At 47.1% G+C, this 15,918-nt stretch overlaps 1 protein-coding gene across 2 annotated transcripts in view; it reads left to right on the top strand.

The window, feature by feature from the left end:
- Nucleotides 1-922: 922 nt before the first annotated feature.
- Nucleotides 923-15,918, top strand: part of kcnq3 (potassium voltage-gated channel subfamily Q member 3) — a 99,185-nt gene continuing 84,189 nt past the window's right edge. Inside the window, exon 1 of one of the 2 annotated variants that reach the window (XM_031904409.1) lies at nucleotides 923-1,971. In XM_031904409.1, the coding sequence (XP_031760269.1) occupies nucleotides 1,673-1,971 (299 nt within the window). In that variant the 5' untranslated portion in view covers nucleotides 923-1,672. The remainder of the gene's footprint in view (nucleotides 1,972-15,918) is intronic. The other variant, XM_012965168.3, reaches the window with a different exon arrangement.

The following is a 15,918-nucleotide window of genomic DNA, read 5'->3' as shown; positions in this document are numbered from 1 at the left end:
GCTTGGCTCTCTCCCTATGTGTGTGTGTGTGTGTGTGTGTGTGTGTGTGCTTGGCTCTCTCCCTATGTGTGTGTGTGTGTGTGTGCTTGGCTCTCTCCCTATGTGTGTGTGTGTGTGCTTGGTTCTCTCCCTATGTGTGTGTGTGTGTGTGTGCTTGGCTCTCTCCCTATGTGTGTGTGTGTGTGTGTGCTTGGTTCTCTCCCTATGTGTGTGTGTGTGTGCTTGGCTCTCTCCCTATGTGTGTGTGTGTGTGTGTGTGCTTGGCTCTCTCCCTATGTGTGTGTGTGTGTGTGCTTGGCTCTCTCCCTATGTGTGTGTGTGTGTGTGTGTGTGTGTGTGTGCTTGGCTCTCTCCCTATGTGTGTGTGTGTGCTTGGCTCTCTCCCTATGTGTGTGTGTGTGCTTGGCTCTCTCCCTATGTGTGTGTGTGTGTGCTTGGCTCTCTCCCTATGTGTGTGTGTGTGGGCTTGGCTCTCTCCCTATGTGTGTGTGTGTGCTTGGCTCTCTCCCTATGTGTGTGTGTGTGCTTGGCTCTCTCCCTATGTGTGTGTGTGTGTGCTTGGCTCTCTCCCTATGTGTGTGTGTGTGGGCTTGGCTCTCTCCCTATATGTGTGTGTGTGTGCTTTCAGCTCTCTCTCCCTATGTGTGTGTGTGTGTGCTTGGCTCTCTCCCTATGTGTGTGTGTGTGCTTGGCTCTCTCCCTATGTGTGTGTGTGTGCTTGGCTCTCTCCCTATGTGTGTGTGTGTGTGCTTGGCTCTCTCCCTATGTGTGTGTGTGTGTGCTTGGCTCTCTCCCTATGTGTGTGTGTGTGTGCTTGGCTCTCTCCCTATGTGTGTGTGTGTGCTTGGCTCTCTCCCTATGTGTGTGTGTGTGCTTGGCTCTCTCCCTATGTGTGTGTGTGTGCTTGGCTCTCTCCCTATGTGTGTGTGCTTGGCTCTCTCCATCCCTCGCACACTTGTCTCTGTACATCCAGTTCACTGTTATTATTATGTGATCCCCCCCCATCCGACAGCCCCTCCTTCCCTCTCCTCCTTCCTCCGCTCTCTCAATCTCTTCCCTCAGACAGCACAGAGCGAGCACCGGGGAAGGCTGGGCTCCCAGCAAAGCCATGAATCAATGAATGAGTGGCAGCTGATTCCTGGGCTCCCCCCCTCCATGCATATTCCTTTCTTTATGGCAAGAGCCCACCGTCTCCCATCGCACTCGCATACACGGGGGCCAGGGGGTCTGTTGTTCTGGACCAGGAGGAGAGAAGGTTCTACAGGAGTCATCTTTGCTTGGTAGCAGCGAGGAGCCGTGCAAGGAGATGGACCACTTTGGTATCTATGGAGATGTTCTGGGTGCTCTCACCATCTAAGAGCTTGGCATATCCCTGCTGGTAACATGTGAGCGTTGGGTGATGTGACTGGAACAAAAACATGCAAAGGAATCGGCGTCTGGGAGGTGGTCTCTGAATGCCTGTAGTGTAATGGACCACTCCCTGACCTGAGATTGGGGATTGAGTAAAAAAAAAAAAGGCAGAGGACAGGGGCCGGCTGTGTGTTGTGTTGGCCATTCCTTGCTATGGTCCTCACAGGGATTGTGCTCCTTCACCTGATGGATACGTAATTGCAGACCATGGCACCGGGGTTCCCCAGGCTTGCCCAAAGCTCACCTGTCAGGACCAGTCACCATGGGGCTGAAGAGCAGACACTCGGCCGGGCAAGAGGAGAAGAAAGCTGCTCACGTTGGGGATGGGGAACAAACCTCTCTTGGGGCAGGAGTGGATAAGGATGGGACCTTGTTGCTGGTGGGACCAGGGAAGGAAGAGGTCAAGCGCAACCCTCAGGGAATAGGGCTTCTGGCTAAGACCCCTCTGAGCTGTAGCAGACCCGTCAAAAGGAACAACGCCAAGTATAGGAGGATCCAAACTTTGATATATGATGCCTTGGAAAGACCCAGAGGATGGGCACTGCTTTACCATGCCTTTGTGTGAGTACCAACTATAACTCCCATCCCTGAACTCTGCCCGGGGGGCCACGACCTGGGAGAACAAAAAATAATCTGATTTTCTTATATTGGAGGTTTGGGGAATGTTCATAATTACTGGATTTAAATGAAGAGATCTTAATGACGAGTCATTGTTTATGTGCTGGAATTGTTGTGTCTGCCTATCTATCTGTCATCTATCTATTTTTTATCTAACTGTCATCTATATATCTGTCATCTATCTATCTGTCATCTATCTATTTTTTATCTATCTGTCATCTATATATCTGTCATCTATCTATCCATTTTTTTTTATCTATCTGTCATCTATATATCTGTCATCTATCTATCTGTCATCTATCTATCTGCCATCTATCTATCTGACATCTATCTATCTATCTATTTTTTTTTATCTATCTGTCATCTATATATCTGTCATCTATCTATCTGTCATCTATCTATCTGCCATCTATCTATCTGACATCTATCTATCTATCTATTTTTTTTTTTATCTATCTGTCATCTATCTATCTGTGTGTGGTAACTTGCTATATGGGCAGAACATTCTAATGTTCCATTCAGTTTAAGAAGTGCCACCTCCATGTTTTCCAGTTGTTCTGTTCTTGGGAGGTGCACCTGTAGTGCTGGTCCTGTAGGTACTGTTGGTTCTGTAGGTACTGTTGGTTCTGTAGGTACTGTTGGTTCTGTAGGTACTGTTGGTTCTGTAGGTACTGTTGGTTCTGTAGGTACTGTTGGTTCTGTAGGTACTATAGTAGCCCAGGATCCAGTAGTACACATGGCCAGTTTCTGCTACTAAACACTTGCAGTAGTTGGCCGTAAGGCTCAGTACTGAGGTTCTGATGATTGATAAGTGGGCCAAGTCATGTTGGTGGAGCTCAGATTTCATAGACTTCATGGCAGTTTAGATCAATCAATATGAAATGACTGGCAGCAATTAGTAAACTTGTGGTCTGTAGACTCAATATTATGGTTTTCTGAGAGCAAAAATTTGGAGAAAGATGGTTTCGCCCTGGGTTGGCTCTATGGGACCTACATGCCCCACTGAGAATGAAGAAGGAGCTGTAGGCTTCAGGGGTCAAGGTTATGGAAGGATCTACATGGTTAGTTGGACTAATTGTTTTGGGTGACAAGGTTGCCCATAGATTCTCTATCCAACTTGCCCCAGGCTGAAGGGATCTGGAAAGCTCTTACTGGTGTTGCTGGGACCAATTGGCGCCTGGACAGTAACCCGTACCAGCCAATCAGTAGAAAGCAATCGTCTGCCCAGCTGCAAACTTGTCTATAAATGAGCCCCCATTGTCTCTGGGGCAAATGGGCCTTTAGATCTGGTGACTCCACAGGGACTTCGTAATCACTGGGAAATCTTTGAGTTTAAAGTTGTTGCTCTTCAGTATTAGGGGTAGAAAAATAAACAGTTACAGATTAGATGTTTATTATCAATTATACAGTGAATAATGTACCCCCTGTTGTATATTATAAGGATATTATAAGTCACCTCGGAGTTCCATGACCTGTATAAAAGCACGATGCCTTCGGCCTCGTGCTTTTATACAGGTCATGGAACTCCGAGGTGACTTCTAAATAACCATGTATATTATATACAAGTTTCAGTGAGTCATGTGACAGAAATGACATCACTAAGCTCCGATTATAACTGATGACTTCACTAAACACCGTTTATAAGGATAAAATTTACAGTTTAATCCCATAGGGAAATGACCCAACTGTATATTGTATATATATACATGCATAGCAAGAGGTGCCCCATAGTCCGTGGCAGGTTGGTGGCACGACCCTTGGCTCATACTGGGGGCTAGGGGCAAGCCCAGGGCAAACACAAGGCAATGTTATCCGTTACAAATCAAACATCACGAGCCTGAGAGATCTGCGAGATCAAACCGAGCTCATGATCTCAGCTTCCTGCATCTCCCCCTTATCTCTAGGCTGCACTATATCTATAGAGAAAGGAGGAGGGGCTAGAGAAGAAAAGGAATATACAGTATATATTCATTATAAATGGGCTATTATAGTGTCTTATGAATTATACAGGGAATAACGGAGCTTTCGGGAGCCACCGGGGACACGGCCACATAAAAGCTCGAGGCCTCGGGGCAAATGCTTTTATGTAGGAACACTTGCCTGTGCAATATTAAAATATACCCCTAACTGACCTATTGTACCCCCCTAAGGTACCCCTCTGGAGATGCAGGGGCAGAATGTGTGTCTCGTGTATGTCAGGGGCAGGTTTATCAGACCAAGCAGTCCCATTTTTTTCTATTTAACACTTTCCCTACTGGCAGGAATGTGTCCAGCCAAACATATTCATTTCAATGGGGGCGTTAGTGCTCAGCATCGCTGCAGAGCTGCACTGAGCACTAACACCCCAGTGGAAATGAATGTGTTTATCCCAGAAGAAAATGTAGTTGAATTTGTGGTTTTTCCAGCTGTATTGGGGGGCATTGTGTGGTGCACTGGGGCAATAGTTACGTTGCTGTGTGATAGGCTAGGGGCAAGTCTGCTGCGTGTGTAAAACATGGCTACCCCAAAGCAGGGGGTTAATTTCACATCTCCATTGACTTGATATGTGCTGTCCAATAAGATATAAACAGTTACAGATTAGATGTATATTATCAATTATACAGTGAATAATGTACCCCCTGTTGTATATTATAGGGATTTTATCAGTCACCTCGGAGTTCCATGACCTGTCTAAAAGCACGATGCCTTCGGCCTCGTGCTTTTATACAGGTCGTGGAACTCCGAGTTGACTTCTAATATCCTTATATTATACAACAGGGGGTACCTTATTTATTGTAATGTACAATAAAAAAAATTGATTCAATTTTTTTATTCACATAAATGTGTTTACTTCCCCTTTAACTCTAGCAAAGTGTTATTCTCTATGGTTTCTCAGTTACAGATTAGATGTTTATTATCAATTATACAGTGAATAATGTACCCCCTGTTGTATATTATAGGGATTTTATCAGTCACCTCGGAGTTCCATGACCTGTCTAAAAGCACGATGCCTTCGGCCTCGTGCTTTTATACAGGTCGTGGAACTCCGAGTTGACTTCTAATATCCTTATATTATACAACAGGGGGTACCTTATTTATTGTAATGTACAATAAAAAAATTGATTCCATTTTTTTATTCACATAAATGTGTTTACTTCCCCTTTAACTCTAGCAAAGTGTTATTCTCTATGGTTTCTGAGCTTCGGATTTCTGAGAATCCCAGCTGTTAGGTGCGCAGGCTGCGCTAATATCCAGGGGAAACCCGATCTGCGAGGGCTGCCAGCGCCGGGGTATCTGAGAGATCCCAGGAGGAGTAAAATGAGAGTCTCAGCAGCAGGGAATCCCTTTCTCTCTGCTTACACCCAATACTGTCTGGTGTTTTAAAGTCACAGGGATGAAGCCTAATGAGATCATCTGCAGCCAGTAGTGGCTTTTATTTTCATTTATTGTGGTTTTAGCTTTCAGGCGTTTCTGGTCTCTGTGGATTTTTAAGGTGAGAATAAAAGAACAATGGATCCCCATTGTTAGCAGCAGTCCTGCCCTGCTTTATGGCTGAGATTCTAGCTATCTGTATAACAGAGCATTCTGTCACAGTGGCACAGATCCTATCTGATCCCCCCATTGTAAGCAGCAGTCCTGCCCTGCTTTATGGCTGAGATTCTAGCTATCTGTATAACAGAGCATTCTGTCACAGTGGCACAGATCCTATCCGATCCCCCCCCATTGTAAGCAGCAGTCCTGCCCTGCTTTATGGCTGAGATTCTAGCTATCTGTATAACAGAGCATTCTGTCACAGTGGCACAGATCCTATCTGATCCCCCCATTGTAAGCAGCAGTCCTGCCCTGCTTTATGGCTGAGATTCTAGCTATCTGTATAACAGAGCATTCTGTCACAGTGGCACAGATCCTAACTGATCCCCCCATTGTAAGCAGCAGTCCTGCCCTGCTTTATGGCTGAGATTCTAGCTATCTGTATAACAGAGCATTCTGTCACAGTGGCACAGATCCTATCTGATCCCCCCATTGTAAGCAGCAGTCCTGCCCTGCTTTATGGCTGAGATTCTAGCTATCTGTATAACAGAGCATTCTGTCACAGTGGCACAGATCCTATCTGATCCCCCCCATTGTAAGCAGCAGTCCTGCCCTGCTTTATGGCTGAGATTCTAGCTATCTGTATAACAGAGCATTCTGTCACAGTGGCACAGATCCTATCTGATCCCCCCATTGTAAGCAGCAGTCCTGCCCTGCTTTATGGCTGAGATTCTAGCTATCTGTATAACAGAGCATTCTGTCACAGTGGCACAGATCCTATCTGATCCCCCCATTGTAAGCAGCAGTCCTGCCCTGCTTTATGGCTGAGATTCTAGCTATCTGTATAACAGAGCATTCTGTCACAGTGGCACAGATCCTATCTGATCCCCCCCATTGTAAGCAGCAGTCCTGCCCTGCTTTATGGCTGAGATTCTAGCTATCTGTATAACAGAGCATTCTGTCACAGTGGCACAGATCCTATCTGATCCCCCCATTGTAAGCAGCAGTCCTGCCCTGCTTTATGGCTGAGATTCTAGCTATCTGTATAACAGAGCATTCTGTCACAGTGGCACAGATCCTATCTGATCCCCCCCCATTGTAAGCAGCAGTCCTGCCTTGCTTTATGGCTGAGATTCTAGCTATCTGTATAACAGAGCATTCTGTCACAGTGGCACAGATCCTATCTGATCCCCCCCCCCGCCCCATTGTAAACAGCAGTCCTGCCCTGCTTTATGGCTGAGATTCTAGCTATCTGTATAACAGAGCATTCTGTCACAGTGGCACAGATCCTATCTGATCCCCCCCATTGTAAGCAGCAGTCCTGCCCTGCTTTATGGCTGAGATTCTAGCTATCTGTATAACAGAGCATTCTGTCACAGTGGCACAGATCCTATCTGATCCCCCCCATTGTAAGCAGCAGTCCTGCCCTGCTTTATGGCTGAGATCCTAGCTATCTGTATAACAGAGCATTCTGTCACTGTTTAGGCCATGCCAGTCTCCAACATGGCGCTTGAGTGACAAATAAGAGGCTGAAATAAGTGACAGAGATGGGATTTTGTTGTTCTGCGGCTCAGAGCCTTATAGACATTAGGGCGAGGGATCCCCCTCTTGCCACCATCAAAGGAAATGAAATAAACAGCTCTATTTAGGAAAGCACAGAAGGGCTCATTAATAGTCGTATAGGAAAATCTGACAGATGCAACTGACACAGGGGAGGAAACACTGGGAATAGAAACACCGGATTTTGAATGGGGTTTCCCAGAGAGATTCCCAAAACTGTGAGATTCTGTCTCTTTTACTTATGTTCCTTGTGCAAAACTGTTGCTGTTGGGCTGAATGAACAGCCCAATCCCGTGTGTTCTTTATTATATTGATCTTAGGGAGCTCTGGCAGAGGTGGGTGCAAGGGGGCCCTGAACTCACTGCTTGCCCTCTGGCACTGTAACCTTCACCCACTCTCAATTAACAATCTCAGTGTACAGGGTGCAGGTATGCTCTGGGTGCAAGAGATTTCTGAATAAGCACTAATGGGTCCAATCCACAATCTAACCTAAATGTTTTGTTACCATTTACTCTACTATACCTGCTATCCCACAGCCCCAGTCCCTTCCCAGAGGCTATTATCCCCCCACTGCTACTATAGGCACCATCTCTCCCTACTATATCTGCTATCCCACAGCCCCAGTCCCTTCCCAGAGGCTATTATCCCACTGCTACTATAGGCACCATCTCTCCCTACTATACCTGCTATCCCACAGCCCCAGTCCCTTCCCAGAGGCTATTATCCCCCCACTGCTACTATAGGCACCATCTCTCCCTACTATACCTGCTATCCCACAGCCCCAGTCCCTTCCCAGAGGCTATTATCCCCCCACTGCTACTATAGGCACCATCTCTCCCTACTATACCTGCTATCCCACAGCCCCAGTCCCTTCCCAGAGGCTATTATCCCCCCACTGCTACTATAGGCACCATCTCTCCCTACTATACCTGCTATCCCACAGCTCCAGTCCCTTCCCAGAGGCTATTATCCCCCCACTGCTACTATAGGCACCATCTCTCCCTACTATACCTGCTATCCCACAGCCCTAGTCCCTTCCCAGAGGCTATTATCCCCCCACTGCTACTATAGACACCATCTCTCCCTACTATACCTGCTATCCCACAGCCCCAGTCCCTTCCCAGAGGCTATTATCCCCCCACTGCTACTATAGGCACCATCTCTCCCTACTATACCTGCTATCCCACAGCCCCAGTCCCTTCCCAGAGGCTATTATCCCCCCACTGCTACTATAGGCACCATCTCTCCCTACTATACCTGCTATCCCACAGCCCCAGTCTCTTCCCAGAGGCTATTATCCCCCACTGCTACTATAGGCACCATCTCTCCCTACTATACCTGCTATCCCACAGCCCCAGTCCCTTCCCAGAGGCTATTATCCCCCCACTGCTACTATAGGCACCATCTCTCCCTACTATACCTGCTATCCCACAGCCCCAGTCTCTTCCCAGAGGCTATTATCCCCCACTGCTACTATAGGCACCATCTCTCCCTACTATACCTGCTATCCCACAGCCCCAGTCCCTTCCCAGAGGCTATTATCCCCCCACTGCTACTATAGGCACCATCTCTCCCTACTATACCTGCTATCCCACAGCCCGAGTCCCTTCCCAGAGGCTATTATCCCCCACTTCTACTATAGGCACCATCTCTCCCTACTATACCTGCTATCCCACAGCCCCAGTCCCTTCCCAGAGGCTATTATCCCCCACTGCTACTATAGGCACCATCTCTCCCTACTATACCTGCTATCCCACAGCCCCAGTCCCTTCCCAGAGGCTATTATCCCCCCACTGCTACTATAGGCACCATCTCTCCCTACTATACCCGCTATCCCACAGCCCCAGTCCCTTCCCAGAGGCTATTATCCCCCACTTCTACTATAGGCACCATCTCTCCCTACTATACCTGCTATCCCACAGCCCCAGTCCCTTCCCAGAGGCTATTATCCCCCACTTCTACTATAGGCACCATCTCTCCCTACTATACCTGCTATCCCACAGCCCCAGTCCCTTCCCAGAGGCTATTATCCCCCCACTGCTACTATAGGCACCATCTCTCCCTACTATACCTGCTATCCCACAGCCCCAGTCTCTTCCCAGAGGCTATTATCCCCCCACTGCTACTATAGGCACCATCTCTCCCTACTATACCTGCTATCCCACAGCTCCAGTCCCTTCCCAGAGGCTATTATCCCCCCACTGCTACTATAGGCACCATCTCTCCCTACTATACCTGCTATCCCACAGCTCCAGTCCCTTCCCAGAGGCTATTATCCCCCCACTGCTACTATAGGCACCATCTCTCCCTACTATACCTGCTATCCCACAGCCCCAGTCCCTTCCCAGAGGCTATTATCCCACTGCTACTATAGGCACCATCTCTCCCTACTATACCTGCTATCCCACAGCCCCAGTCCCTTCCCAGAGGCTATTATCCCACTGCTACTATAGGCACCATCTCTCCATACTATACCTGCTATCCCACAGCCCCAGTCCCTTCCCAGAGGCTATTATCCCACTGCTACTATAGGCACCATCTCTCCCTACTATACCTGATATCCCACAGCCCCAGTCCCTTCCCAGAGGCTATTATCCCCACTGCTACTATAGGCACCATCTCTCCCTACTATACCTGCTATCCCACAGCCCCAGTCCCTTCCCAGAGGCTATTATCCCCCCCACTGCTACTATAGGCACCATCTCTCCCTACTATACCTGCTATCCCACAGCTCCAGTCCCTTCCCAGAGGCTATTATCCCCCCACTGCTACTATAGGCACCATCTCTCCCTACTATACCTGCTATCCCACAGCCCCAGTCCCTTCCCAGAGGCTATTATCCCCCCACTGCTACTATAGGCACCATCTCTCCCTACTATACCTGCTATCCCACAGCCCCAGTCTCTTCCCAGAGGCTATTATCCCCCCACTGCTACTATAGGCACCATCTCTCCCTACTATACCTGCTATCCCACAGCCCCAGTCCCTTCCCAGAGGCTATTATCCCCACTGCTACTATAGGCACCATCTCTCCCTACTATACCTGCTATCCCACAGCCCCAGTCCCTTCCCAGAGGCTATTATCCCCCCCACTGCTACTATAGGCACCATCTCTCCCTACTATACCTGCTATCCCACAGCCCCAGTCCCTTCCCAGAGGCTATTATCCCCCCCACTGCTACTATAGGCACCATCTCTCCCTACTATACCTGCTATCCCACAGCTCCAGTCCCTTCCAAGAGGCTATTATCCCCCCACTGCTACTATAGGCACCATCTCTCCCTACTATACCTGCTATCCCACAGCCCCAGTCCCTTCCCAGAGGCTATTATCCCCCCACTGCTACTATAGGCACCATCTCTCCCTACTATACCTGCTATCCCACAGCCCCAGTCCCTTCCCAGAGGCTATTATCCCCCCACTGCTACTATAGGCACCATCTCTCCCTACTATACCTGCTATCCCACAGCCCCAGTCCCTTCCCAGGGGCTATTATCCCCCCACTGCTACTATAGGCACCATCTCTCCCTACTATACCTGCTATCCCACAGCCCCAGTCCCTTCCCAGAGGCTATTATCCCCCCACTGCTACTATAGGCACCATCTCTCCCTACTACACCTGCTATCCCACAGCCCCAGTCCCTTCCCAGAGGCTATTATCCCCCCACTGCTACTATAGGCACCATCTCTCCCTACTATACCTGCTATCCCACAGCCCCAGTCCCTTCCCAGAGGCTATTATCCCCCCACTGCTACTATAGGCACCATCTCTCCCTACTACACCTGCTATCCCACAGCCCCAGTCCCTTCCCAGAGGCTATTATCCCACTGCTACTATAGGCACCATCTCTCCCTACTATACCTGCTATCCCACAGCCACAGTCCCTTCCCAGAGGCTATTATCCCCCCAATGCTACTATAGGCACCATCTCTCCCTACTATACCTGCTATCCCACAGCCCCAGTCCCTTCCCAGAGGCTATTATCCCCCCACTGCTACTATAGGCACCATCTCTCCCTACAATACCTGCTATCCCACAGCCCCAGTCCCTTCCCAGAGGCTATTATCCCACTGCTACTATAGGCACCATCCCTCCCTACTATACCTGCTATCCCACAGCCCCAGTCCCTTCCCAGAGGCTATTATCCCACTGCTACTATAGGCACCATCCCTCCCTACTATACCTGCTATCCCACAGCCCCAGTCCCTTCCCAGAGGCTATTATCCCCCCACTGCTACTATAGGCACCACCTATATCATAATTTCTATGAATCAGCCATGAGTCCTGGATTACAAAAAGTCATAACTGGTAACTAATTAATGCCAGACACAATCCCTATGGTCACTAAGGGGATGTCATTGTTATAACACTTGCCTTTGGTGTTGGAAAATGAGACCACATAACCTTTTTATTTCTAAAGTCACAAAGTATTATACCCATAGCATTATCCTTGCCGTGGTGCATAGTATCTCACATGAGTGACAGAGCACTGTTTATTATTATTATTATTATTATTAACATTTATTTATAAAGCGCCAACATATCCCGCAGCGCTGTACAATAAGTGGGTTTCATACATTGGACATACAGAGTAACAAATAAAGCAACCAGTAACCGATACAGGAGGGGAAGAGAACCCTGCCCAAAAGAGCTTACAATCTACAAGTTTCCCTTATAATACTCATTTACCAGTGAAGTTTGGGGAAATACAATAGTTTCTCTAAAGAATCCCATGGAATGTTGACGTTTCGTAACCACTAACAGAGTAGCCGCTCTGTTGAAATCTACCTATTTTGGTATTCAGCGACAAAAACCTGAACATTATGATTTATAATTCTATTTCCGCCTTAAATGCAACTACAGTTTGTTGGTTACAGTTGTTGATTTATTCTCCCATCATGATACAGTACAAAATGCTATAAGTCTTATGTACTTGACTAGTGGCACTTCCATTACTTTGGGCCCAGGGGCCTGCATCCCCAAGGAGTGATTTATCTGAAGTCCGAGAGTAGACTGCCCCAGCACTTACTACTATTATAGTATTGATCCGGCTTCCTTCCATACAAAATGTTACCGTCCCACTTTTCCTACAGGTTACCTGCCAGAAACAGCTTCAGCCTTGCATTCTCTTCAAACGTCCATTAACGTCTACTAATGGTCAGAAAAATCAATTAGATGTTCAACTGTCAAGGCATTTGTGGTCTCCACCTTAGGAACTTTTGTACAGGTGAAGCCCATTTGACGGACCACTTTAATGGGGGGCGACCCACCAGTGCAAACACAGCAACTTGGATATTCGCACCATGAATCTGAGTAGAGATAAACCTCACTACAGTTTTTTGAATGCTAAAGTGGGAAGAATACCTTGGTGGACAATGTGTGGCAGTTTTGTGGACCATAGTAGCGCATAATAGAAGGGTATTCCAGTGCAGACATAGCTCTTTGGCATTGCTCTGAGAATAATTATCTCTTTGTATTAATACATTTTGGGGATGTTCTGGTTGCTGCTGTTCATGGTTTTGTCCATTATAGACTTGGCTTGACTTGACTGACCAGAGCTACAAATGCAGCAGAAGACTACTCCCAAGTCTTCTAGGCCATGGTAGCCCTTAAGGAGATTTATGGGGGGTGATAATGAAAAGTGGCGCCTAACAGCCAGAAAATGATGATGTTTTATATTGTGGGGCACAGTTAGCTCTGCTCATTCAGGGTCAATCTTCACTCATAGTCTTTCCATGTTACAGACAGATGCTGTAATAAACTTTCATTGGTTCATTCCTACTGAGCACTAGGGAAAATATATGATTTTATGACGTTGACAAGAGTCAAAGAGAGAAGGAGCAGAAGGGAAAAGAGAAACGTTTCTGAGCTCCTCAGCAGCTCTTGGCATCTTCTGTAGCACTTGCTCAGTCCCTAGGACAGTTTAACGGGGCCTACCTAACATAAGGGTTTGGTACTATGGATGCATTACAGTGAGTGTGTACCTTAATGGAAGAGGGCACTTACTTACCCCCAAGGTAAGCCCCCATTCCTATGGCCCTACATGTAACCCTTTGTTTTCTAACTTCTTAGCTTAAGACTCTCTTGATATTGGGTAGCTCCATTAAGCCATAGTCTCTGATTGGCTCTTGGTGGTTACACCAGTACAGAAACCTACCAAACACTCCGACCAGCCTCTAGCCTAGTGTGACTGCTGAATGCACAACTCTCCTTAGAATGTATATTTCTTTACCAATACAATATATATGTATATATATAGATACACACACAAGGTGGATGCCTTCTCTGGCAAACATTCATTCTCTACCCAAGCACCACCATCTAAATGTCCAGCCTACAGGTCAGGATGCTTTTCCACATTCTGCCACCATCGGAAAAGGACCTGTATTTCTGGTCCACATCTCATATGTAACCTACCCCCAAGGTAAGCCCCCACTCCTATGGGTAATCCTTTGCTTTCTAACTTCTTAGCCTGTTTAAGACTCTCTTGACTTTGGGTAGCTCCATTAAGCCATAGCCTCTGATTGGCTGTTGGTGGTTACACCAGTACAGAAACCTACCAAACACTCCGACCAGCCCCTAGCCTAGTGTGACTGCTGAATGCACAACTCTCCTTTTTTTTCTTTAAAGGAGAAGGAAAGAGTTAATCCCAAGCTGCAGGCATACCTTCAGTTCTCTCAATAGTGCCCTTAAGTCTCCCCATATTTCTCCTGTCCGGATGATCAGAAGCCAAACAGGAAGAAAAAACGCTGAGCTGTGTAAAGAAAGTTCCCATAATGCCTCACTCCTGCACCAAGACCCAGACCCCTGTACATGCTCAGTTAGTTAGACTAACTGGGCCGATTCATTAAAACACAGGTTTGAATCCCGAATGGGTAAAATTCGTATTGGATACGATAATTTCTGAAGATCGCAAATATCACAAAAATGTTTATGAAAAAATCATATTAGTCACGATAATATCGTATTGGCGATCCGAAAGTCCCGAAATTTTCATACCGGACGATTGTAAACAGCAGAAAAACCTTTCCGATTTTTTTCACGCAAGCATACGAAAAAGTTGCGCAAGCGTTTCTGTGAGTGCAAGCGTACAAAAAAGTTGTGCAAGCGTACGAAAAAGTCGCACAAGCGGTTCTGTGGGTGCAAGCGTACGAAAAAGTTGCGCAAGCGTACGACAAAGTCACGCGGGCGTCCGAAAAAGTTGCACAAGCCTCAAAAAATTGATAATATGCTCGGATCGTTCGTGTCTTAAAAATCTGCCCCAATGAGTCAGCTTCCTGCTGATTGGCTCAGATCCACATTCCTAAGGGGGGGGGGAGTGAGTGAGCACATTGAGCACAGTGAGCATTCTTGAGGGAGGGGGGCAGGAGAGGGGAGTGAGCAGAGAGCTGCGTGTCTCTGGCAGAGGAAAACAGACACAACAAATCTTTTGACAGAGGACTCGTTTCTGTGAGTGCTTATGGCTGTATTTACATAGACCTTTCTGATAAAGCTAGTTAGTTTTTACCTTTCTTTCTCCTTCAGTTAGAATGTATATTTATTTACCAATACAATATATATGTATATTTATAGACACACAAGGGGATGCCGTCAGCTATGGTCAGATTATAGAAATGAAAACCCTCACAGGAGGCAGTTAATAAGTGAAACAAATGCTCAGAAGTATTTAGAAGTGACAGCTCTCATTCTAGCGACCAAGGGAAGTGCTAAACATGTGTCTCGAGTTTCATACCCGCTCAGCACTTTTCCTCGTTAATCGAGCGGTCTCGTTTGCCCGAGTTCCTGCTGAGAAAGCATGTGTGCGGCTTCCTATAGAGACGGTTCCCATTCAGTTCCGTTCTGTGTCAATGAAATTTATCATTTGTATCCTTGGATAGAACAAAGGATTTATCCTGGGGGGGGCCATTTCTCAACATTTAGGTTTTTGGAACCAGAAAAACCCTATTTTTCGAAATCGACGAATGCCAAGTGATTTATAAAAACGGTCAAAACTAGTGATGAGCGAATCTGTTCCATTTCGCTTCGCCGGAAAATTCGCAAATCTTTTAAAAGATCTGCAAAACGGCGAAAATGTTGTGCGACAAAAAAAATTGTCACCCGTGGCTATTATTTTATCGTGCAGCTATTGTTTCGTCGCCCGCGGCTATTATTTTGTCTCGCGGCTATTGTTTCGTCGCCCGCGGCTATTATTTTGTCGTGCAGCTATTGTTTCGTCGCCCGCAGCTATTATTTTGTCGCGAGGCTATTGTTTCGTCGCCTGTGGCTATTATTTTGTCGTGCAGCTATTGTTTCGTCGCCCGCGGCTATTATTTTGTCGCACAGCTATTGTTTCGTCGCCTGCGGCTATTATTTTGTCGCGCGGCTATTGTTTCGTCGCCCACGGCTATTATTTTGTCTCGCGGCTATTGTTTCGTCGCCCGCGGCTATTATTTTATCTCGCGGCTATTGTTTCGTCGCCCGCGGCTATTATTTTGTCTTGCGGCTATTGTTTTGTTGCCCGCGGCTACTATTTTGTTGCGCGGCTATTGTTTCGTCGCATGCGGCTATTATTTTGTCTTGCGGCTATTGTTTCGTCGCCCGCGGCTATTATTCCGTCGCACGGCTATTATTTAGTCGCACGGCTATTCTTTTGTCGCCCACGGCTATTACTTCGTCACATGGCTATTCTTTTGATGCCCGCGACTATTCTTTTTTGACGCTGGCGACAATTTTTGGACATGTGGTGAATTTTTCCGCTGCAAATTTTTTCATCCGTTTGGCGAAACAATCCGCCAATGGCGAAACATGGAAATTTGCCGTGAATCCATGCCTGCCGAAAT

Source organism: Xenopus tropicalis, chromosome 6 (assembly GCF_000004195.4).
Source record: "Xenopus tropicalis strain Nigerian chromosome 6, UCB_Xtro_10.0, whole genome shotgun sequence".
NCBI classification, from domain to species: Eukaryota; Metazoa; Chordata; class Amphibia; order Anura; family Pipidae; genus Xenopus; species Xenopus tropicalis.
This window is presented reverse-complemented; position numbering and strand designations above follow the sequence as displayed.